Raw genomic sequence first — 27,532 nt, 5'->3', positions numbered from 1 at the left:
GATATCTTGAGGTACTTCATTTGTAGTTTTTGAGCTGTAAATTTTTAACTTGTCATTTAACCCTTAGCCTGCTGCAGGCGAATTTAACAGCCTTTGCAAACAGCTTGGAACCAGATCAGACGCCGATTAAATTTGCGTCTGATCAGGTTCCAAGCTGTTTGTTACTCTTACAATATTTCTTCCAATTTTGGAGCAAATTGAATGAACTTTACAATTTTAGCAGACGACATTTCCAGCAGACGACAATTTATCTAGCATGCTAAGGGTTAATACTCTTTATATTCTTTCAAAAGGGAGCTATGATCTGGCAAGTAAAATCTGTTAAGCTGTTATAGTGCCCTGTTGTATTCATTTCATTCAATATAATGTTTTATCGCATAGTGCGGCAATTTTCCTTTGATCTTTGCAGCATGTTATACATAGTAACACACATTATTACTACAAAACTGTGCTGATATCTTACAAAACTGTTGCGATATATATCAACACGGAAATCTCTATAGAGTTTCATAAGAAAAAAAGTGTTCCGATATATATCAGCACAGTAAAACTGTTCCGATATATATCGGAACACTTTTTCTCTACTGAGGTCCTATCAAGGGAGTATAATTTTTTCCTTTCAAAGAAAAGATGATTTTAGCTCCAATTTACAATTCACAGAGAAAGAATTGTCACAAACACCTACATTTATAAAGTAAAAGAATAAATAAACTAGAATATTTCAAAAACTTGATAGTTATTGCCAAATTCAGAAATACATGAAATATTTGAAATTCTGAGATTTCTCAAATGTTTCTTTTTCTTTGATTTTTTTTACAAACAAAACAACAAGTTTTACAATATGCCTGGCAAATGAAATGCAAAGATTTAAAACCAATGCAGAAATTTGTTGGGTACTTTTATCTGGGGAACACATTTTCTAAAACAGAAGTTTTAGTGTTTCAGTCAGCGAGGCGCAGAAAGGGAATCAAAATAGTAAAAATAATAATAAACAAATTTAAATGAAAATAATATAATAAATTTTAATGATAAACTATGCGAAAAACAGTTTAAATATGTAGTGCTCGTGTGTTACCAGGATATATCAGAGCTAGGGGTACATCTCGTTATTTTTCTTTCACATATCGTCTCGGCCTACCGGCCTGACGATATGTGCAGAGAAAAATACCTCGATGTACCCTAGCTCTGATATATCCTGGTAACACACTCTCACACATACTATAACTATTACTTAAATGATTTCAGTAAGTAGTGTTTTTCGTTTAAGGTAGCATTTTATGATACTGTGAAATCATTAATATTCACAGAGGACTAATTTTCGTGGATGAGTCAATCCACGAAATTTATTCTCAATGAACAAGTAAAATTACCATTCATTTTATGTTCTAAAGTTGAAATCCACAAATTTGTATCCCCAAGAAATAGCCGTTTTGACCAAAAACATGAAATTTCATGCCCACAAAATTAAATGATTTTACAGTATCTCCAATACACTGTTTATCATTCTAGCTCACCAGTAAGCGAAAATGTCTGTGGTGTAAGCACGTTTCTTTCATATTTTCCATATCTACAACTTGCACGTAAATAAAACTGGGACAGCAGTGATCTGATATACACATGTAATGTATAATCGGGTGTGTTTTATGTTTCATTTTCTACTTTGTATCATCTACACTGGATTAAAAGACTGGGCTAATAAACTTTTGGTAACCAATTGACAAATCCCTCTACCATTTCATATTGCATACAAAATATCATTTTTTTTGTCTGGTGCAATAACAGACTATATATACCATTGATGCTTCTTTTCATTCATGAAAGCAGAAATGATTTTGTATAATCACATACTACTAGAATTTTAATAGAAGGGTGATATTACTGTAAACTGTAGATTTGTCAAAATATAATTATACTGTATATCATAACATTCTGTAAAAACACCGTGGACTTGATTTTGGCATAGTAAAAATATGTGCTGTAGAAAAACAAGTGATATGAATTATAACATTTGATATGAACTGAGAGATTTTTGGCTGAGAAAAATACTGTAACAGGGAAAATAATCTTTATATTTTATCTAGGCCATTTTTTTTTAACAAACCAGAGGGTTTCTGCATGCAACAGATAGTGCTGTAACATAAATGAAATGGCTGGCTCACATACCAAGTTTTATTTAAATCAGAACATTTTATTCATTCTATTCTTTTAGTTCTAATCAGCCACTTGTATTTGTACCATGTGACTGTACAATTTCTTTGTACTGGATACAGTATATTCCATATTGGATGATACAATAACTTTTGATTCGAGTTACAACATTAGCTCACAATAAAAGCTGTTGACCGATTAAGTATCCACATGGATTTCAGATAAAGTATCCACATGGATTTCAGATAAAGTATCCACATGGATTTCAAGGTTGATAAAAGCTTGATGTGATTGTTCCTGCAGTTAGAAGTTGGAATCTTTTTACTGAGAAAAACAAGCATAGGATAAAAGTGACTATTTGAGCCGCACCATGAGAAAAACCAACATAGTGCAAATGCGACCAGCATGGATACAGACCAGCCTGTGCATCCGCGCAGTCTGGTCAGAATCCATACTGTTCGCTAACGGTTTCTCTAATTGCAATAGGCTTTGAAAGCGAACAGCATGGATCCTGACCAGACTGCATGGATGCCCAGGCTGGTCTGGATCCATGCTGGTCGCCAATGCACTATGTTGGTTTTCTCATGGCGGGCTCATTTAACAGTGTCCTGTACAATAAAAGATAAATTTGAACTTGTACCCATGCATACAAATGTTGTTTTATTTTGAATGGGTACTCATCCAAATATATCCCTATATTGTACAGAACAATTTTAACTAACTTACTGACCTGTTTTGTTGTTAATCTCATTCAATATTACACATTTTTTACATTTTTTTTCACATGAAAATCATAAATCTGACATATTACTTGTGTATAAAATGTCTTAAACTACAGAATGTAATATACATGTTTATTCATATGACCTAATAATGACAAAACTTTGAATTTATTAGTAGAAATTTCTGATTCATTGGTATGTATTTTCATGCAAGTCCATAGTTATATAGAATTCAATTTGTATATTCAAACGCCACTTTGCTTTGCAAAAAGGTAACACATTTCATGTAAGTCTGTAGTTAAATGGAGTATAATTTACATATTCAAACATCACTTTGTGTAGCAGAAAAGGTAAGTATAGTCAGATATTAGTTAGTATTGTTGCTTGTGTCTCTACTGGTAAATGTTTAGTGACAAAAATACTAAACCTACTCACACACAAATAATTGAGGTAATTTGCAAATAGTTGCATGGTTATGAATGATATTAATATAACAACAAACTTATATTCTCTCAAACCTTTTATAGAGGTTTCCGCCTAACTGGAAACTGATTACAGCTTATAAGCAAACTGCCATTTATTTCCAAGTTGGGGAATTTATATTAAAGAATGCAATTATATTTAACAAAACTTGTTCTCTAAGTCTGGAATTGTAGAAATATTGTTCAATGAAGAAAATACTGATTAATCAATTTAACATCAGGCGGAGACCTCGTACAACAACATTTTTTTCACAGACAGAAACTGCTCATTTAAAAACATTTATTTACAAATATTTTCTGAATTTGTTTAAGTATCCTTTATTCAAATTTGTTGAGATGACTAGGTGTGTTTTCTTTCTAAAGAGCACACATCATGGCAAGGGATTTGAATCTGTATATTCAGTGCAGGATTTTGTTTCTAAATTATACTGCGTACCCCACTGCTGGTCTCTTATCTGCCACTTGCCAAGTCAGTAATAACACTATCAAAGTGATCAGGATGTGTTGATATCCATTGAGTAATCATGTAGTAATTATATGTATACACAATAAAGCTAAGAACACACTTTCCTACAGAACATCCACACCTTGCTATAGAACATACACACCTTGCAACATGACATAAACACTCCTTGCTAGATGGCATACTCTCCTGGTCATACATCATAATATATATGCCTTGCTGTATGAATTACACACTTCTTGCTACATGGCGTACTCGCCTTGCTCCGCAACAAACAAAAATACACTCCTTGCAACATAGCATACACTCCTTGCAACATAGCATACACTCCTTGCTTCACAATAAACAGTAAATGCTACACAGCATTCATCCCTTACTATACAGTATAACTACACACTTCATACTCTCCTTTATTCCTTACTACACAACTTCCTTACTACACATACACTCTTCTTTCCCCACTACACAACATATACTCTTTACTACATGACATACACTCCTTTATTCCTTGCTACACAACTTGCACTCTTAACTACATCACAGACACTCTTTATTCCTCACTACACAACATACATTCCTAACTACATGACATACACTCCTTGCTACATGACATACACTTCTTGCTTAGTCACTATGTCTTCTATTTAGATATCTAAAAATGAACATGAATTAATTCTTGTAAAAGAACAATACAATGACACTAATATTAGATTACTGGCAATTATTTGTCAAATAAATAACAATAAATTTCGACTGCAAGAGGACATAGTGGACATCATAACTAACCAACACTATTCTAGTTTTGTGGAGCAAATGTATAAAATACTCCTTTCTGCAATATCTATCCACAATATTAAACATTTGATGTTAAATTTCACAAGTAAAAGACAACTACAAAACTAGAGAAAAAAATCACACCACAAAATTATCTCATCTGTAAACTGCATTGTTCTCTGCCATAATCATTCGTTCATGTCCTTTTCTTTCCAGAAAAAGGATGCTTCACTCAGATATCGACTGTACATCTAAAGCATTGATATAACACTTACTCTTTTTCCTTGCAAATTATGTTTCGAGGGTTTTCCCGTCTCAAATCGTATGTAGAGTTCTCCACTCTTGCACTCTGCTACATATACAAATTTAAATAAAGCCGCATCATTCATTCCAACTAATTTCTGTCTTTTTACATGTACATGTAGGGTTTTGAAAATTTAAAAATTCTAGTAAATGTTTTTCACTAATTCACTCATCTGCGTATGGAATGCTCTCTTGCCTATTTAGCCATGGTGCACCACTAGGTGGCTCCTCTCGTTCCGGTGAACTTGGCAAATTTGGTTTTCGGGAAACACCACCGGCCTTTTGAGCAGCTTGTAGGGACTGTAGACTTATTAAGGACGGGCGACTGCGTTTGTCGTAACTATCCATGCCGCCAAATGTGTCTAAATCTTGCTGGAAAGCATTGACGACTCGTATCTGAAAAAAAAATTTACACGTCATTTTTATGATTATATAGTATCTACATACAAGACTTCTTTCAAACTACATACATCTGACAAAAGTCCTTTTTGTTTAGATAAAACAACTCTATCAGTGATCAATGCAAATGCGTCTATTCTCAGAATATATTAGTTATATGTTAAATGTTTTGAAAATAATGGTATTTTGTTAAAGTAATAACAAGGCAAAGACAACGAATTCCTATCAAACAAAAGAATGGGTATTTTGATTATGGCCAGTGAAAATGATTACATGAATGTTAAATAAACTTAACTGTTTAACTAGAGAAGTGCTGGTTGGTAAATACAAGATGCATAGTAATGCACTTCCATTTGTCATAAAACATAGTTACTAGTCATTTCTTGCTTTAGACAAAATGTAACACTGTAACGTATAAGTGATAACTTACCAATTGTTATTCCAATTTATATGCATGAATTAAAACTTACAGATAACACACATGCAGTATGCAAACAACATAAGGTAGGGGTTCATTAATGTAAGCAGCTCTGTCAAAACTTCCAATCACAGTTACTCTGTGTTTTGTCCGAATCAAGTCTCCTTTAAAATTATTATGCCATTTGCAAATGCATTGCCTTATATACCCTTCTTTCCATCTAAATCAATCAAAATATGATAGAACTATTTAACAACATATGTCTACAAACTTCAGTATTTCCTAATATTAACTGTGTCAAACCAGAACAGGAAACTTTCCAATAATCATACAAGGGATATCCTGTATAAAAAGACATAAAAAATGATGTTGTTTTTTTTATCCTGGAATCTGCATAAATAAGGTTTGTTTGTTTTTTCCTGTGTTGGAGGGCTTCTTTTGGTTAGTTTTTTTTTCAAATAGAGTAGATTACCTTAAAGGTCACTATAGATGAAGCTTGTCCTGGTCCATGACCAACCATAAATGGAATAATTTCTTTCAGACATTATATTTTCAGAATACCTTTTGAGGGGCAGCCTCCAAGCAGGACTCTACATGATCTGTCAACCTGTATTTGACCTCAACCCTGCTACATTTCTAAAATGGACTGGTCCATCATTCAATTTCGGCAGTACCTCTTATTTTTTAAAGGGGTGTTTACTGAAAATTTACTGACAGAATAGCGAACAGTGCAGACCATGATCTTGGTCTGCACTGGTCACAAAGGCAAAATCACTTGCTGCCAGCTCGCTTAGAGTTAACTAAGCCCCATTAGTCTTTCCAAAAACATGTTATAGTGTGTGCAAAAAGATAGGGTGCAGTGAAATGTACTGTGTGGTATCTAATCTATCCACCAATTCTTCTGTGTATGCATCTACATGCTGCACTGCTTGGAGGCATTAACAAGAGCTGTCCGTAAGACGGCATGCTCGAATTTTCTCAGTGCTCGTCTCTGAATTAGAGCTTTGCCAGTAATAACTTTAACCAAAAAAAAAAAATCTAAGTTAAAAAGGGGCATAACTCTGTCAAAATTCAAATCAGAGTTATGGGGATTATTTCTCCTGGTGTAGACTTTGATAGTAAAATAACTATTCTAAGTTTCAAGTCAAAAGCTAAAATTGATAGTAACAGAGATATTTGACTTTATCAAAAATTTTAACCAAACAATTCTAAGTTAAAAAGGAGCATAACTCTGTCAAAATTCAAACAGAGTTATGGGGATTGTTTCTCCTGGTATAGACTTTGATAGTAAATAACTATTTAAGTTTCAGGTCAAAAGCTTTGATAGTAACAGAGATATTTGACTTTACCATAAATTTTAACCAATGGCGACGGCGACACTAGGGCAAGTGCAATAGCTCTACTTTTTCTTCGTAAAGTCGAGCTAAAAAGGGGTTCACACTTAAGAGGACAATTAAGAACAGCCATATTGTCAAGGTTTGCTTGTACTTCAAGTTTTAACATGTGGAAGTATTCATTTTAAAGAAATCATTATATTCTCACAAGTAATTTACTGCAATAATTCTACTTCACTAAAGTTTAAGGCAAAATCTCATGACAATCTAATACATGATTTTGGAAGATAATATGTGCAATGTACAATTGAAATTCTGGAGATAATATCACTTGCGCAACAATTGTCATATTGTGCAAAGATGCAAGAAGAGAATAAAATCTGTAAAAAGATGCAATTTTGCTTTAACCTTTAGCCTGCTGGCAGCAAGTGATTCTGCCTTTGCGACCAGTGCAGACCAAGATCAGGCTGCACATCCATGCAGTCTGATCATGGTCAGCACTGTTCGCTATTCAGTCAGTAAATTTTCAGTGAACACCCCTTCAAATTATAAATGGTACTGCCCAAATTGAAAGATGGACCAGTCCATTTTAGAAATTTAGCAGGTTAAAGGTTAATTTCTGTACTTTTCTTGAGCTACATATTTGTTTATGATTATTTTTACCATGATAATGTGAGTTCAATACTAGTTTAATATTGCTATAATTGAGTCAGAAAAAAAAAGATAATTTAGAAAATAATTATATTTTCCTAGCATGGAATTCCTTTGAGATCTTGTTACAGAGATCACATTAATTGAACAGGGTTCTCAACATGAAACAGAGCCTTACTTTCATGTTTAAATGCTTTATTTTTTATCATAACACATCTTTTAGGAATTGTAAAATTGGATTAGGAAAATGACATAAAAAGAAGGAAATATTGACAGATTCTGAAATAAGTAGCTGAATATTGTAGTGGGGTGTAATAGTCAGGTAGTGCCCTTATTTGGTATCATTCTTCTTAAAGTGCTCATACATTTAACATCATGTATGCTTTTAGATTGACTATTCAAAGAATTGGTAGAGCTAAATTGCACTCAACCCACGACTGTCTGTATATAGTTTTGGTTCAGTTTTTACATGTAAGCTGATATTTTAGTAACCATTAGAGGGAAGAGATTAAAACTTTACACATTTGTTCACTGTGATGATCCGACATATATTGCACAGGTTCTTGTAATTTTACTAAGTTATCTCCTTTTTTCAACATAGCAACTTTTGGTTAAGTTTTTGTATGTAATCTAGACTATCTCAGTACCAACGAATGGGAATGGATTGAAACTTCATACACTCGTTCACGTTGATGTTTTGACATCTACTGCACAAGTCACCTAACTCTGTTTTGCTTTTTCACAAAGTAATGCCCCTTTCTCAACTTAGCAACCTTTTAGTGTAATCTGTTGTTTCAATTAAGCATCATAGGTGGGGAAAGTTCTATGACTCACAATTGTTGTTCCTTTTATACAGGTTTATCTCTGTGTTTTTGTTATTGTAACTTTTTTAGTGAAAAGGCTAATAGTTATTCAGGTTACACAACTTCTCTACTCAGGGTAAAGGACCTCTCTACTCAGGGTAAAGGACCTCTCTACTCAGGTTACAGGACTTGTCTACTGAGGTTATAGGACTTCTCTACCCAGGATACAGGACTTCTCTACCCAGGATACAGGACTTCTCTACCCAGGTTACAGGACTGTCTACCCAAGTTACAGGACTTGTCTACCCAGGTTACAGGACTTCTCTACGCAGGATACAGGACTTCTCTACCCAGGTTACAGGACTTCTCTACCCAGGATACAGGACCTCTCTACCCAGGTTACAGGACTTCTCTACCCAGAATACAGGACTTGTCTACTGAGGGTATAGGAGTTCTCTACCGAGGGTATAGGACTTCTCTACCCAGGATACAGGACTTCTCTACCCAGGTTACATTACTTCTCTACCCAGGATACAGGACTTCTCTACCCAGGTTATAGTGCATTTCTACCCAGGTTACAGGACTTCTCTACCCAGGATACAGGACCTCTCTACCCAGGTTACAGGACTTCTCTACCCAGGATACAGGACCTCTCTACCCAGGATACAGGACTTCTCTACCCAGGTTACAGGACTTCTCTACCCAGGATACAGGACTTCTCTACCCAGGATACAGGACCTCTCTACCCAGGTTACAGGACTTCTCTACTAAGGTTACAGGACGTCTCTTTTTTTAGGGTATAGGACTTCTCTACCCAGGGTACAGGACTTCCGTACCCGAATACAGGACTTCTCTACCCAGGTTACAGGACTTCCCTACTCATGTTAAAGGACTTCTCTACTGAGGTTATAGGACTTCTCTACCCGGGATACAGGACTTCTCTACCCAGGTTACAGGACTTCTCTACCCAGGTTACAGGACTTCTCTACCCAGAATACAGGACTTGTCTACTGAGGGTATAGGAGTTCTCTACCGAGGGTATAGGACTTCTCTACCCAGGATACAGGACTTCTCTACCCAGGTTACATTACTTCTCTACCCAGGATACAGGACTTCTCTACCCAGGTTATAGTGCATTTCTACCCAGGTTACAGGACTTCTCTACCCAGGATACAGGACTTCTCTACCCAGGATACAGGACTTCTCTACCCAGGTTATAGTGCATTTCTACCCAGGGTATAGGACTTCTCTACCCAGGTTACAGGACTTCTCTATTCAGGTTATAGTACATTTCTACCCAGGATACAGGACTTCTCTACCCAGGTTATAGTACATTTCTACCCATGTTACAGGACTTGTCTACCCAGGATACAGGACTTTGCTACCCAGGTTATAGTGCATTTCTACCCAGGGTATAGGACTTCTCTACCCAGGATACAGGACTTCTCTCCCCAGGTTATAGTGCATTTCTACCCAGGGTATAGGGCTTTTCTACCCAGGTTACAGGACTTCTCTACCCAGGATACAGGACTTCTCTACCCAGGTTATAGTGCATTTCATCCCAGGGTATAGGACTTCTCTACCCAGGTTACAGGACTTCTCCATTCAGGTTATAGTATATATCTACCCAGGATACAGGACTTCTCTCCCCAGGTTATAGTGCATTTCTACCCAAGGTATAGGGCTTTTCTACCCAGGTTACAGGACTTCTCTACCCAGGATACAGGACTTCTCTACCCAGGTTATAGTGCATTTCATCCCAGGGTATAGGACTTCTCTACCCAGGTTACAGGACTTCTCCATTCAGGTTATAGTATATATCTACCCAGGATACAGGACTTCTCAACCCAGGTTAGAGTACATTTCTACCCAGGGTATAGGACTTCTCTACCCAGGATACAGGACTTCTCTATCCAGGTTACAGGACTTCTCTACCCTGGATACAGGATTTCTCTATCCAGGATACAGGACTTCTCTACCCAGGATACAGGACTTCTCTACCCAGGTTATAGTGCATTTCCACCCAGGGTATAGGACTTCTCTACCCAGGTTACAGGACTTCTCTACCAAGGTTACAGGACTTCTCTATTCAGGATATAGTACATTTCTACCCAGGATACAGGAATTCTCTACCCAGGTTATAGTACATTTCTACCCAGGATACAGGACTTCTCTATTCAGGTTATAGTACATTTCTACCCAGGATACAGGAATTCTCTACCCAGGTTATAGTACATTTCTACCCAGGATACAGGACTTCTCTACCCAGGTTATAGTGCATTTCTACCCAGGATACAGGACTACTCTACCCAGGTTATAGTGCATTTCTACCCAGGATACAGGACTTCTCTATTCAGGTTATAGTACATTTCTACCCAGGATACAGGACTTCTCTACCCAGGTTATAGTACATTTCTACCCAGGATACAGGAATTCTCTACCCAGGTTATAGTACATTTCTACCCAGGATACAGGACTTCTCTACCCAGGTTATAGTACATTTCTACCCAGGATACAGGACTACTCTACCCAGGTTATAGTGCATTTCTACCCAGGATACAGGACTTCTCTATTCAGGTTATAGTACATTTCTACCCAGGATACAGGAATTCTCTACCCAGGTTATAGGACTTCTCTACTCAGGTTACAGGACTTCTCTACCCAGGATACAGGACTTCTCTACCCAGGTTATAGTGCATTTCTACCCAGGGTATAGGACTTCTCTACCCAGGTTACAGGACTTCTCTATTCAGGTTATAGTACATTTCTACCCAGGAAACAGGACTTCTCTACTCAGGCTACAGGACTTCTCAACCCAGGTTACATGACTTCTCTACTTAGGGTATAGGATTTTTCTTCTCAGGTTATAGGACTTCTCTACCCAGGTTATGGTACATTTCTACCCAGTTTATAGGACATTTCTTCCCAGGGTACAAGACTTCTCTACCCAGGTTATAGGACTTCTCTACTCAGGTTATAGGACTTCTCTACCTAGGTTATAGTACATTTCTACCCAGGTTATAGGACATTTCTACCCAGGGTACAGGACTTCTCTACTCAGGTTATAGGATTTTCTTCTCAGGTTATAGGACATCTCTACCCAGGTTATACTACATTTCTACCTAGGTTTTAGGACATTTCTACCCAGGGTACAGGACTTCTCTACTCAGGTTATAGGACTTTTCTTCTCAGGTTATAGGACTTCTCTACCCAGATTATAGTACATTTCTACCAAGGTTATAGGACATTTCTACCCAGGGTACAGGACTTCTCTACTTGGGTTACAGGACTTCTCTATCCAGGTTATAGGACTTCTCTACCCAGGATATAGGACTTCTCTACCCAGGTTATAGGACTTGTCTACTGAGGTTATAGGACTTCTCTACCCAGAGTAAAGGACCTCTCTACCTAGGTTACAGGACTTGTCTACTGAGGTTATAGGACTTTTCTACCCAGGTTACAGGACTTCTCTATCCAGGTTATAGGACTTCTCTACCCAGGGTAAAGGACCTCTCTACCCAGGTTACAGGACTTGTCTACTGAGGTTATAGGACTTCTCTACCCAGGTTACAGGACTTCTTTACCCAGGATACAGAACTTCTCTACCCAGTTTATGGGACATTTCTACCCAGGGTATAGGACTTCTCTACTTAGGATACAGGACTTCTCTACCCAGGTTATAGGACATTTCTACTCAGGTTACAGGACTTCTCTACCCAGGTTACAGGACATTTCTACTCAGGTTACAGGACTTCTCTACCCAGGCTACAGGACTTCTCTACTCAGGCTACAGGAGTCTAAACTCAGGTTACCCAGGTTACAGGACTTTTCTACTTAGGTTACAGGATGTCTCTACCCAGGTTATAAGACATTTTTACTCAGGATACAGGACTTCTCTACCCAGGTTACTGGACTTCTCTACTGAGGTTATAGGACTTCTCTACTCAAGTTACAAGACTTCTATACCCAGGGGACAGGATTTTTCTACTCAGGTTATAGGACTTCTCTACCCAGGGTACAGGACTTCTATACTCAGGGTATAGGACTTCTCTACCCAGGTTACAGGACTTCCCTACCCAGGTTACATGACTTCTCTACCAAGGTTACTTCTCTACCCAGGTTACAGGACTTCTCTACCCTGGTTACATGACTTTTCTACTCAGGTTATAGGACCTCTCTACCCAGGTTACAGGACTTTTCTACTCGGGGTATAGGAAATCTCTACCCAGGTTACAGGACTTCTCTATTCAGGTAATAGGACTTCTCTACCCAGGTTACAGGACTTCTCTACTCAGGTTATAGGACATTTCTACCCAGGGTACAGGACTTCTCTACTTCTATACCCATTTTACAGGACTTTTCTACTCAGGTTATAGGACTTCTCTACCCAGGTTACATGAGTTCTCTACCCAGGCTACAGGACTTCTCTACCCAGATTACAGGACTTCTCTATCCAAGTTACAGGACTTCTCTACCCAGGTTACAGGACTTCTCTACCCAGGTTACAGGACTTTCCTACTCAAGTTATATGACTTCTCTACCCAGATTACAGGACTTCTCTTTTTTTAGGGTATAGGACTTCTCTACTCAGGTTACAGGACTTCTCTACCCAGGGTACAGGACTTCTGTACCCAGGTTACAGGACTTCTCTACCCAGGTTATAGGACTTCTCTACCCAGGGTACAGGATTTCTCTACTCACAGTATAGGACTTCTCTACCCAGGTTATAGGACATCTCTACTCAGGGTACAGGACTTCTCTACTCAGGTTACAGGACTTCTCTACTCAGAGTATAGGACTTGTTTACTTAGTTTACATGACTTCTCTACCCAGGGTACAGAACTATTTTTTATTTGGGTTACACAACTTCTTTATGGATAAAGGACTTCTACTTGGGGTATAGGCCTTAAGGACTTGTTTATTCCAGTTACAGGACTTGTCTACTCAGGTTACAGGAAGAGTTTACTTGGGTTACAGGACTTCCATACTCAAGAGTATAGGACTTGTTTACTTAGGTTTCAGAACGTCTGTCCTCAGGGTTTAGAAGTTGTTTTCTCATCTCTACTCAGGGTATAGGACTTTTCTACACAGGTTACAGGACTTATAGTCTTGGGTTACAGAACTTCTCTACTCAGATCAAAGGACTTTTCTACCCAGGTTATAGGACTTCTTTAGCCAGGTTACAGGGCTTCTCTCTAGGACTTGTCTGTTTCAAGTTATAGAACTTGTTTACTGGGGTATCAGGACTTCACAACTCAGGGTTTTGGACTTCTCTCCAGGACTGGTCAACTCAGGTTACAGGACTTGTCTATTCAGGGCATTGGCCTTGTCTGCTCTGGTTACTTGACTTGTCAATGCAGATTAAGTTTAATGTTTCTGGGTCATCTTTGATTATTTAGCCTATTTTGCCTGTAATCCACAAACTTCACAGCATGATTGCCTTTTGACAGTATATGACCCTCATGTGCTGGGGTCAGTAGGTCAAAGTCAAAGGTTATAAAGATCTTGGACCTGAAAATGGGAAAGGCTATCAATGAGAGGCATACATGTTGCATAAACAACTCTTGTTTCACCTTGTCTAAGTGTTGATGGGTCCCATTATGTTTCATGACCTTAGGTCAAATATATTATAAAATGTGTGACACAAACTTATGCCCTTCTTTGCATATTTTTGTCTAAGTCAAGGGCCATTACTCTGATCTGGCTGTGTGAAATTCCAATTAAGACACCAGGTGCACAACTTCACATGCTGAATGACAATCCAGTGAGGTTTTATGACTCTGGGTCAAATACATTTTGATATATAATATTTGCACAGATGGATGGACAGGCATATGGACAAGGGCATTTCTAACAGATCCCCAACAATTCTGCGGGCAATGGAAGGCCAGCCAAAAATGTTTACGGTTTATATTGGGTATAAAATATTATGCCAAGATCAGAGGGCATGATGGGATAAGACATGTCAGACTGTGCAGTTTCAAAGTTCTTTGATATTTCATGCAATTTTTTTTATCAAAAATATTCCAAAATGTACAAGACTAAGCCCTATGCATAGTTTGCTGCTGATATTATAGTAGTAATAAACTTCTTTAGGTGTATTTCGCAGTAAGTAATGACACAGTAAGCATCACTGCCCTCCAGATATGTATCATTTTTGTTGCATATATAAGTACACATCAAGTCAGACATTTTATCTTGCCTTGTACTAACATTACAAATGCTAATAAGTAATATAATTCCATCTGTATTTCCTTAAACTTTTATTTTAATAAACTGATTCATTACTTCTTTATATATTTTTTTTGAAATATGAACTAGTATATATATATATATATATTTTTTTGGGTTGGATTTAACGTCGCACCGACACATGATAGGTCATATGGCGACTTTCCAGCTTTAATGGTGGAGGAAGACCCCAGGTGCCCCTCCGTGCATTATTTCATCACGGGCGGGCACCTGGGTAGAACCACCGACCTTCCGTAAGCCAGCTGGTTGGCTTCCTCACATGAAGAATTCAACGCCCCGAGTGAGGCTCGAACCCACATCGATGAGGGGCAAGTGATTTGAAGTCAGCAACCTTAACCACTCGGCCACGGAGGCCCCTTAACTAGTATATTAACAGAGCAAGAGGGAACCTGAAGTAAACAATAATAGGCATATTCAAAGACAGTTTGCCAGTAATTTGTCTTCATAACCAATTCTACATCAGTTACAATGCACTTATGTGACCCTTTTTTTTGTACTCATTTTATATTTTTTATTTTTAAGCTGAAAAAGAGAACAAAGCTGCTTACAAGGAAACTTCCATTAAGCTGAAAAAAATACCAAGTTTTTTTTTTAATCAAGATATAGGTAAGAAATGAATTCCCATGCATAATTACAATACTATCGCATCTATGACTGAAATAGACATGCTGTGCATTTTTAGCAGTGGCAAAAATAAGAAAACATACATGGTAATATTAGCATGCAATGTCGATTGTGCTGCGGATTGCATAAATTGAAAATTACAAGATACTGAATTCAAAAGATTCTGAGGCATTTTATCCCATACATTCAAACCGTAGTATCAAATCTCAACATTAAAACACTATGTTCCCACCCAATACATTTGCAGCTAATGTGTAAAAAGCTTTTCATTAGGTATCTTTAACACTTCAAACCATAGAAGATTACTGGAAATAAAAGTTTGTACAAGTTAAGCTGAAAAAAGAAATATTTCAGATACAGAATAATAAAAATATTTACAGACATAAAAGAAGAAATGCTAGTAAAATCTCTATCTGGTTTAATGAAACAATGGATAGTGAAATATAAATGTGAATTTATATTGGAAATTTCAATATTCTGAGCTTCCAAAATTTAAATATTCCTTACTAAGAATAAGTTATTTTATACTAAAAGGGAAATACATCAAAGGCAAAGTTAAAATACTACTAATGAAAAACAAGGAGTTCATAATCATATTCTACAATTAAAATTTATATAGTAATATGAGCCTCGCCATGAGAAAACCAGCATAGTGGCTTTGCGACCAGCATGGATCCAGACCAGCCTGCGCATCCACGCAAAGTCTACTGGAATTAGAGAAACTGTTAGCGAACAGCACGGATCCTGACCAGACTGCGCAGGCTGGTCTAGATCCATGCTGGTCGCAAAGCCACTATGTTGGTTTTCTCACGGCGCGGCTCGTATATTAACAAGGGAAAAATCTTCAAAAACACAATTTTCAAAGAGGAAAAGAAACTTCTTGCTGTAATAAATTTGAAACAAAAAATCTTTAAAAATTGCATCAGAGACACAACAATTGTTCTTCAACTACTTTTAAATTTACCTTAACAGTATTTTCACTATCATTACGTAAAAAGACAGTTGTGAAGTGTGGGGGTTGGGAAAGTGTAAAATGAAGGTTGGGTTGATTGTGTGAAGTTGAGGGATAGGCATGATGTCACAACAGGTGACTGTACAAACAGCAAGTGCTCATGGTGAGAAACATATAATTAAAAAATAAAACTTCACAACAGACATGTGTTAAAGTTATATCATCACCTTCCTTGAACTGATACGGTAAAGTTAATTTTAAACTTTTTTTCTGACTGTAAAGCAAATACTTTACCCTTTCGGCTTGAAAAAAGTAGTTCATTATTTGATTTTCAAGCAAAAAAGCACAACCAAAGCAGTTTCAGTCATTTACAACCATTTTGCCTCTTCTGTAAAGAGCTGAAAATAGCACTCACCATCTTTGTCTAAATATGACAATGTTTTAATACACCTGTGTATTGCTTGGCAGCACAATCTCTTACACAGACATACTTTTGCTTCTGTGTAGCACAAACTGACACCTTAATAATATAATTTAGTATCTCAAATCCCTCTTGTTTCATTTCCTAGCCATCCTAGGCCTGCTCTTAGGAGGCAAAGAGGGAAGTTTACTAAAAAAAGTCATACCTGAGAAGTAGAATGTTTTAACTCCAGATTACTCGTGTGAAATCTTGGATTAGATTTATGTTACCAAAAAGAAATGAGCCGTGCCATGAGAAAACCAACATAGTGGCTTTGCGACCAGCATGGATCCAGACCAGCCTGCGCATCCGCGCAGTCTGGTCAGGATCCATGCTGTTCGCTAACAGTTTCTCTAATTGCTATAGGCTCTGAAAGCGAACAGCATGGATCCTGACCAGACTGCGCAGATGCGCAGGCTGGTCTGGATCCATGCTGGTCGCAAAGCCACTATGTTGGTTTTCTCAAGGTGCGGCTCAAATATTATTTCTGATGGACCTTGATCTTACATATGTCACAGCATGCAACAGTATTCTTTAATGAAGATCAGCTCCATCAAAAAACTGTTTTTGAATCGTTAGAGGCATATTTTAAAAGGATGGATGCTGCAAACCAGGTCTAACTCAATTCATGAGAAGTTGTTTCAAGGTTTTATATTTTTAGCTTTGGTGGTCCCTAAAGAGGCTGCCCATGCGGCAGAACCATTTGAAAAAAAAATTGACAGAGGGTTATACAAAGATGCTACAGACCAAGTTTGGGGAAGATCCACCAACTGGTTCATAAGAAGCTATTTCAAGTTTAGGTGGCCCCTAAAATTGGCCAAGATGCACCATTTGCATAAAACTGAGAGGTCAATACAAATGTGCTATGGCCCAAGTTTGATGAAGATCATTCACATTTTTAATGGAAGAAGCTGATTAAAGGATTTTCTATTTTTAGCTCTGGTAACCCCTAAAAGGGGTCTCATGGGATCATTTGAAATTTATTAGGTCACTTTAAATCTGCCTTTACCAATATTATTTTCCAAATCAGATAGTTTGAGAAACTATGCATCGATTCTTTTGTCCCAATTTGGCAGTAGCTAACTCTTAACCAGTTAAAATCCATAAGGCATTTATTCTACAAAACCTTTTCTTAATATATATACAAGTAAAAAATTAGAAGACGCCAGTTAAAATGAAAATTTCTTTATTCATTAAAAACCTTAAGGTATTAACATACAAGTCTAGATAGAACATAAATTTTGGTAGAAAAGTACTCGATGAGCACTATTATATGGGATAAAATAGCTACAAACAGGTCACGCATTACAGCTACAAATATAATAAAACTTTATACATACAGTACAGATTAAACCTGAACTTTTTCATACATACTCTGTGAAGCAAGTTTCATTGCAATCCAGTTTTTCTGGATTTATAGGTAAGTTTTCCTTCAATCTAACTTTGACAAAAATACATTTAATTGCTATCAAACTGTTGGATAAGCTATAATTTTTCATCATTAATTCTTGAAAACAGGAAAATAAGTCAACCTAGAAATATTGTAATATTCATGGCCACTTCTATGGAATAAAATCTTTGTGTGTTCCGTTCAATACGTTTTTTTTTGTTTTTTTTGTTAAAGTGTCTTTTTTGTACATTTCTTTACTAAAGTTCCCAAAAACATAATTCCTTTTCTAGCAATGAAACGAGGCAACGCAAAATGCAAATTCACGTCAGCATGTTTACCCCGGAGTGAATAAATCCAACACAGACATACTGAATTAATCACCTCCTACGTGGCAACACACTGACAATAAGAATAAATATTCTTTAAATAGGTATTAATACACTCTCCTTACGTTTTCTACAAAAAAATGTTAACTTACTACATATTACACATTGCAAAGTATGGGTACTGTACAACAACTGATGGAGGTTTTAAGATTTAGCATTTTTCCAGTATCAATAATTTCATTGGAAGTCATCAAAAATACATTTAAAAGGTTGAAGACTACCACCAATAAAATCTGAAGCATCCATATAAATTTCTTTCAAAATAATAGGTAATTTAAAAAAAAGTCCGTTAAATGTACACATGATGAACAAATATCAGATAATATCATTCGAGTACTTCATATCATAATTTGTGATGATTATACTGTAAAAGACAATATTAAAATTTCATAGGAAGAAAAATTGAGCCGTGCCATGAGAAAACCAACATAGTGGGTTTGCGACCAGCATGGATCCAGACCTGCCTGCGCATCTGCGCAGTCTGGTCTGGATCCATGATGTTCTCTTTCAAAGTCTATTACAATTAAAGAAACTGTTAGCGAACAGCATGGATCCTGACCAGACTGCGCAGATGCGCAGGCTGGTCTGGATCCATGCTGGTCGCAAACCCACTATGTTGGTTTTCCCATGGCATGGCTCAAATGAGTTTCGAGTCCTTTTAAAACAAAAGATGCAATGTGCAACGAACAGGTCGTGTAGAGACCATCTTTGAACTATGTATATTCATCAAAATGTGAAGGTCCAATATCTCTCTCTATATATATATATATATCAAGTGCATGCCTTCATTTTAATAAATTTATACATCAGTAATTATGTACAAGGAATAAAACATGAAAAATTCATAATTTATCATCTATAAATACACAAGTCCATGTATTAATATGTAAAATGTAAATATTCTACAACTTGCATTGGGGAAATTGCAAACATTTGAACATTTTTTTAACATGAAAGCAAAACATACATGATTCTTTAGAAAAAATGCTCAACTTGTGTTTTTGTAATGTATAAATACAGTACTCTTTCCCCTCATTTTAGCCAATGTTATAGCCCCCACCCCCTCCCAATTTTGTGTGCATATGAACAAAGAATATACCATAATCCCTACTAGATACCAACAAAGACTGGGGAACAGGGATGTACTATAACCCCTACCTAGGTACCAGCAAAGACTTGGGAACCAGGCTGTACCATAACCACCACCTAGGTACCAGCAAAGACTTGGGAACCAGGCTGTACCATAACCACAACCTTGGTACCAGCAAATACTGGAGTACAGAACTATACTGTAACCACTTTTAAGACTGGAAACCGAACTGTACCATAACCACTACCTAGGTACCAGCAAAGAGCAAGCTCTAAATGTAAAGTTAAGAGGTCACCCTAGAACAAAATAACACAATTGATAGTTATTTTTATGCAAAAACATGTGTCTCTCCCTCAACTGTTCGTCACAGCACAAACATTAGAAACATGTAACCAATGTGAAATGGGAGTTTAATCTTCGATTTCCGATTATGACCTTGACCTTAAATTTACATGCTTGAAAGTTGCACTGCACATCATCTTGCGGCAGCAAATATTTGTACCCTGTAGTATAATAATCATTCTGGGTAAAGAAGTTGTTACCCAGATATGAAATTCTTCACTGATTTTACTGAACATTAAAATGTGTGTTCATAAATCACAAAAATTTTCATGGAAAAAAAAAATCATAGAACTTGCAAAAAATTATTATTTTTTGTCTATTTGAACTTTCAGCTCAGTGTATGACCCTGGCATTGACTACTGTAGGTGCTGCATGTTGTCATATTATGAAAAACACTTGTGCGAAGTGACCCAAAGAGTGGAGGCATAAACATGACATGAACAGTGAACCATTTATAGTTTATATCACATCATAGTTTTAAGGAACATGTATTGTTATTATATACAAGATACATTTTTGATTTGTGTCAATACTCAAATAGTAGTTGTTGTTTTTTTACTATACAATATATTGGGAAAATGCACAGAATATTTTCATGACTTGTAAACAAATCCATAGGCAAGTCACCACACTAAAGTGCCCAACACCAAAATTTCATAGAGCACATACAACCCCCATAGTGAAGAGTATGTACAGAAAGCCAGTCTGACATTTGAGCCATGCCATGAGAAAACCAACATAGTGCGTTTGCGACCAGCATGGATCCAGACCAGCCTGCGCATCCACGCAGTCTGGTCAGTATCCATGCTGTTCGTTAACAGTTTCTCTATTTCCTATAGGCCTTGAAAGCGAACAGCATGGATCCTGACCAGACTGCACGGATGCGCAGGCTCGTCTGGATCCATGCTGGTATCAAACGCAATATGTTGGTTTTCACATGACGTGGCTCATATAAGGGTATCAAAGTTCCGTAACCTTATACAAAAATATCCTTAATAATAGTTATGCTGCATAACCAATCTGACTCCCTTAACAGAATAAAATTCCGGATGTATACACAATCTTGACATTAAGACTTCAAACCAAATGAAAAATATTTTCAAAAACTTCTTACTCGTTCTACATTTTTAAAAAAAAAAAATTTAAATTTAAATCTAAAAGGGGATATTCCTTGGTTTGTCTTCAAAAAAATTAAGTCACTGACAAATTTCTCCATGATTGCAGAATCTAATAAAGAATCAAAAGAATCATTTATAAAATAGCTGTATTATTTTACAAAAAGTAACACTAATTCTACTGGTATTATACTAAACCTGGTAATTATGCAATAAATAGGGCCAATGCAAATACTTGTGGAATGTATAAGAAAAGTATATCCTAATACATTTTGCAATAAATAGATAATTATGTCAAGCTGTGTTGGTAAGAATAAACTGTTCATTCAATTCTCAAAATCCTAACATCACAACTGAAGACCTATGGTTGACGATAAATGAAAACACCAGAACATCTTATTATTTTCTGATGTCTTTTGTGAACACCAAATAGTCCTGATAAAAAAATTGTTGGCACTTTAAACATATGTGGGGAAAACCCCCAGTTTCTCTTAATCTCTGTTTCTTTTTTTTTTTTTTACAAAACGTAACATAAGAAATGCAGAGAGAATTTCTTTTTATTTTAAAACTCTTTTGTTCATTAAATCATAAATCCTAACTAGAATATTATCCTCCTCAATCAGTTAAATGGTATTTGTTTGTCATTTACCACAATGTCACAAAAAGTGTACACAAGCCTATTAAAGTGAATAGGATTGGAAAACAAAGATGTGTAAAGTGTACAAAAACTAATGTCATTCTGGCATGCACAAACAGCAAGCATATGATGTTTTATGAACTTGGAATTTGTAATCCAGTGCTATTTCCAACAACATCAAAGTAAGAACACAAAATCTTAAAAACATCAGGCGCTATCATCTTACTCCCTTTTATGTAGAGACTTGCAGGGGCACTTTTTCCATATTTACTGATGTGTCAGCTATATCAGTTTTTATTTTGTTTGGTTTAACGTCACACCGACACAATTATAGGTCATATGGCGACTTTCCAGCTTTGATGGTGGAGGAAGACCCAAGGTGCCCCTCTGTGCATTATTTCATCACAAATGGGCACCTGGGTAGAACCAAAGACCTTCTGCAAACCAGTTAGCTATAACAGACCTACAGACATAAATGAGCCATGCCATGGGAAAACCAACATAGTGGCTTTGCCACCAGCATGGATCCAGACCAGCCTGCGCATCCACGCAGTCTGGTCAGGATCCATGCTGTTCGCTAACAGTTTCTCCAATCCCAATAGGCTTTAAAAGCGAACAGCATGGATCCTGACCAGACTGCGCGGATGCGCAGGCTGGTCTGGATCCATGCTGGTCGCACACCCACTATGTTGGTTTTCTCATGGCACGGCTCAAATCACTTTAAGGCATATGTCCTCTACATAGTTTTAATGATTTATCAGTCTGTTCAATCATTAAGCAAAACTCATTACAGTTCAGACAGTGCTGTTCCAAAATTGTGTCTAGTAATCATGATAACCAAAGGTCTGAAACATTAGTAACTAATCACTTCCCTTTTTTACCCTGTTTCTTCCTTAATATGAAACCCTAAAAGGCACATCAAATCTCCAGTGGACTTATGACAAAAAATTTATCTCTACTGAGTTATGTAATGACACTGAGATTTTTATGTATAATTTGTTCGCTAATTTCATATAAAACTGGATACTGGTATCCTCATTCCCAAAGGAGGCTCATTTTCATTAGAAAATAATGCCCTTAAACAATGCCTTCCTAAAATAGGCTCTCAACTGAATATGTTAGCACTCAAACAGGTAAAATTACTGAAACCACTTCATCAAATTAATTCAAGCAGAGCTGATCATCATGAAATTTCAATACCGTAAAGTTTTTGTTTTGTTTATTAAGTCATCACTGCATTTCAGAAATCTAGATTTACAACAAGGCTGAAATCACTTGAGCACTTGACGATTACGTAATATTCCAGGTAAACACAGGAAGGAAATAAAAAACAAAACACATTAAAGAACTCTAATGCTAAAATATCAGCATATATAACCTGAATATAAATGTTTTATTCTATACATTGAGCGGCACCATGAGAAAACCAACATGGTGCATTTGCCACCAGCATGAATCCAGACCAGCCTGCGCATCCGCGCAGTCTGGTCATGATCCATACTGTTTGCTTTCAAACCCTATTGCAATTAGAGAAACTGTTAACGAACAGTATGGATCCTGACCAGTCAGCGCGGATGCGCAGGCTGGTCTGGTTCCATGCTGGTCGCAAATGCACTATGTTGGTTTTCTTATAATGCCGCTCAATTATTATACTTTGAACTAAATCCATACAAACTATACGGTATGTGTATTTTGAACTTCTTGAGTTTTATTTTGTTTCACTTTGATGAAACAAACTTTGATCACATGGTTTCTCATTATTTGAGACCGACTAAGCTTTGATGACAAGACCATTCTAATTTAAGAGATGCTCTTGAATGCATTTTTAAACAAGAGCTGTCGGAGGACAGCAACGCTCGACTATTCAACAGCCTTGTCAATTGAATGAATACAAATGTTGAAAAAGGGGCATAATTTTGTAAAATGCAAAGTAGAGGTATTGAACCTCTGTACTGCATGTCATATCATGACAGTGAACAAGTGTGTGAAGTTTCAATCCTTTCCGATTTGTAGATACTGAGATACCAGCTTACATACAAAAACTTAACAAAAAACTGCAAAGTCAAAGGGGCATAATTTTGTAAAAATGCCAAGTAGAGTTATGGGACCTTCACAGTGCATGTTAGATCATGACAGTGAACAAGTGTGTGAAGTTTCAATCCATTCCAATTAGTGGATACTGAGATATCAGATTACATACAAAAATTTAACCAAAAACTGCTAAGTCAAAAAAGGGGCATAATTTTGAAAAAAAAGAGAGCAGAGTTATGGGACTTGCTTAGTGCATGTCAGATCATGATAGTGAACAAGTATGTGAAGTTTCAATCCATTCCCATTAGTAAGTACTGAGATACCAGCTTACATACAAAACCTTAACCAAAAATTTCTAAGTCGAAAAAGGGGCATAATTTTGTAAAAAAGCAAAATAGAGTTATGGAACCTGTGCAATGTAAGTCAGTTTGTCACAGTGATTAAGTGTGTGAAGTTTCAATCCATTCCCACAAGTGGTTACTGAGATACCAGCTTACATACAAAACCTTAACCAAAATCGGGACGCGGACGCCGACGCGGACGCCGACGCATGGGCGAGTGCAATAGCTCACTATTCTATGAATAGTCGAGCTAAAAAACATTTGTTAAATACTGAACAATCGAGGTAATTCCCTGATTTATAGCCGCTATCATTATAATCCTGATTTCTTGTCAAAAGTCTTGATCTGCACTTTTTTTTAACTGGAACAGCATCCAAGAAAAAATCTTTCTCCATGCAAGATATTGTTTTAAATGTGTATGCTAGGCTATATATGTATATAAATTGGTATATAAATTGCACATGATTTTCACTATGAGCTGCGTTGTAATATCCTGAATGTCTAATGATATGAGAAATACATATGAGCCGTGCCATGGGAAAACCAACATAGTGGGTGTGCGACCAGCATGGATCCAGACCAGCCTGCGCATCCGCGCAGTCTGGTCAGGATCCATGCTGTTCGCTAACAGTTTCTTTAATTCCAATAGGCTTTAAAAGCGAACAGCATGGATCCTGACCAGACTGCGCGGATGCGCAGGCTGGTCTGGATCCATGCTGGTCGCACACCCACTATGTTGGTTTTCCCATGGCACGGCTCATATATGAGCATAGCAACAAGAGGGTATAAAATGGCGGGTAATTTTATTACAACAAAATGCGTACACCATTTACAATGCTTATTGCTTGTCAACTCTGCTACCACATGAAATACTAAAAGCACTATAACACTGATCTAAGGGGGGTAACTGTTTTTTTTTTCTTGCACTGATCTGAAACCGAACTTAAAAATAAAGTAATAAACATAGAGGGCACTTTCTCAGTTTTACACTTTTGATTGATTTACTAAATAAGCAGATTAATTTATCAAAACTTCATCACTTTCCCTGACAGACGTTTCTTATTTCTCACCAACATTTTGTCTTATTCACAAATCTGTATTTCTTGATTATTTTGCCAGACCCAATAGTCTTATAATTTCTTTGAACTGCTTCACGAAAAAAGAATGATGGCATTACAGTCACTAAAAAAATATAAAAAAGTTAAATTTGTTATTAATGCACAGCTGCAGTCAATGGTTTGTAAAAATGTTAATCATCTCCATATTAAATCCATAAATGAAATGTGAACATAAAACACATGCAGAGAGTTCACAGATTAGTAGTTGTTTCTGAGTTATGGGCAATGTCGGGTGATGCGAGCGGGCTCGTTGGCTGTCCACTGTGCTGCTTCTGAAACTTGGAACTCTGGAAAGAGTGAATGCTTCGCACAGAGGTTAGACTATGACTGTCGTACCTTGTGTCCAGCCCCATGCGGAAAGCGTTAACTACTCGGATCTGAAATGCATAAAATTGGGTAAAAACACAAAACACAATCTAAAATTACAACATAAAAAAATGCAAGCATGGTGAATGGATAACAGATTTGCTAATGGAGATATGCAAAAATGTAGAAAATCAAAGAATAAAAAAAACTACAACAAAAGGTAAATTTTATATTGACACACAATGGATAAATGGTTAAACGGATGACTGTGGGTATAATGCCATACAATTTAGTAAAACAATCAGGATACATATATATACCAGTAACACTACAGGCATAAAACACATGTGTAACTCATTAATTTGATTTGCAAAAAAAAAAATCTTTAAAAAAGCCTGCAACTGAGAACAAAAAGGGAGTGAAAGATCAAGCATATGAAGAAAACAGAAAAGAACAACAGCAGTTTATGACATGTGATAGAAAACTATTTTATGTATGGTTTCAGTTCAACTACAACACAGTGAGAAAAAAGAAAATATTCCATAGCTGACCCCCCAAAAAAACAATGAGATATTTGACAAGCAAGAGGCCCTGAGTGCCAGTCCCACTAACCTATTCAGATTTTTTAGTTTCTTAATGTGCTGTAAACTTACAGATTGCCAAGGGATAAGTTTGCATGATTTCCATAAAGCATTTGAAGTCTTGAAAATGTCTCTACGATAACCCAAAATGAGCCGCGCCATGAGAAAACCAACATAGTGCATTTGTAAGTTTTAGATATCGAGTTTCAACTGTATTTACAACTAAAGGGGGATGGTGGTGTTATAGGAAGTATAATTTTGAATCCCTATATCTTATGGATACCTTTGGTTGAATTCCATCCTCTATTTTAGTTCTTGAGAAGTCTGCACTTAAGGGGCTTCACTCGTGTCCCCTAGTGGGGGGCTGTCATTTGTAATTTTGAATGGTTAACACTAGATAATGCTTCCAATCAAAGTGACTTCAATCCAGTACTTCTCTTAAAAGATGCAGTAGAAGAAAACATTAATGTACAGACAGAGTGTCAAATAATGTGCCACATAATTCCAATTGCTCACCATGGTCCTTCATACTCTATCCAGACTTTTTTATTGTGTGTGTGTGTTCGAGCAAGTGCAGTAGGGGCCTAAAAGTAATATTATGTAACTTGTACAATTTCTTAAAAAAAATTTTTTTTTTAAAGCACAATATTATTACCATGAAAATAAAAGTAAAGAAAATAAGCTGCTGTTTTAATGTGCAGAAAAAGCAAATAAAGCTGTGTCTAGATCTATATTTTTTTCTCTCAAAAAATAAGAATTTCAGCTATAAGGAAGTAAACTGCACTGAAATGAAGCACTAAGTATTGAACGCTTCTCTTGACAGATGTGTTACCAAGACATTCTAGACCGCAAACAACTTAAAAGTATGTCAATAGACAACATTTGCACGTCAAGAGAAAGTAATCATTTGTTGGTATCGAGTCTATTTTTTCCCTCTCTAAATAGCACAGGGATCACAAGAAATTAACGGAAATCAGAGCTTCATAATGTCTAGACAAACCTATCATTGCTGGTACAATAAGTGGTATTAGACCTTTTATAGAATCTATATAAAGGTGACGCAACAAGTGTAGAATACGTGGAATCAGAGAATAACAATAAAATACAATGAACAATAAGGAAGAAATCAATAGAAAACATGTCAAATCAGAACTTAATATTCTCTTAGATAATACTGTAGCTATAGTAGGAAACAGTATCACAACTGTATTGTCCCTTGATAATAGAGATAGTTTACTGGTAGAAAAAACATGTTAGGAGAACACCATGAACCAAAGGAGGGTACTGCTAGGAAAGAAATGGTATCAAGTGACTAAACTCTTTGTTGGTAGAAAACTGAGGGTATCGAAACATTTTATTCTATACAACCATAGTCAATTATTTGTTGAAGGCAAACAATCTCAAAGCACT

The 27,532-nt window shown here is 36.6% G+C and overlaps 1 protein-coding gene across 14 annotated transcripts in view; it reads right to left on the bottom strand.

The window, feature by feature from the left end:
• Positions 1-4,261: 4,261 nt before the first annotated feature.
• The window catches only part of LOC123530428 (plasma membrane calcium-transporting ATPase 2-like), a 178,231-nt gene continuing 154,960 nt past the window's right edge, over positions 4,262-27,532 (bottom strand). For 13 of the 14 annotated variants that reach the window (XM_053521513.1, XM_053521524.1, XM_053521525.1 and 10 more), the window contains one exon: positions 4,262-5,288. In XM_053521513.1, the coding sequence (XP_053377488.1) occupies positions 5,058-5,288 (231 nt within the window). In that variant the 3' untranslated portion in view covers positions 4,262-5,057. Of the gene's footprint in view, positions 5,289-17,954; positions 25,613-27,532 lie in introns of those variants that run through there. The other variant, XM_053521526.1, reaches the window with a different exon arrangement.

This window comes from Mercenaria mercenaria, chromosome 13 (genome assembly GCF_021730395.1).
Source record: "Mercenaria mercenaria strain notata chromosome 13, MADL_Memer_1, whole genome shotgun sequence".
NCBI classification, from domain to species: domain Eukaryota; kingdom Metazoa; phylum Mollusca; class Bivalvia; order Venerida; family Veneridae; genus Mercenaria; species Mercenaria mercenaria.
This window is presented reverse-complemented; position numbering and strand designations above follow the sequence as displayed.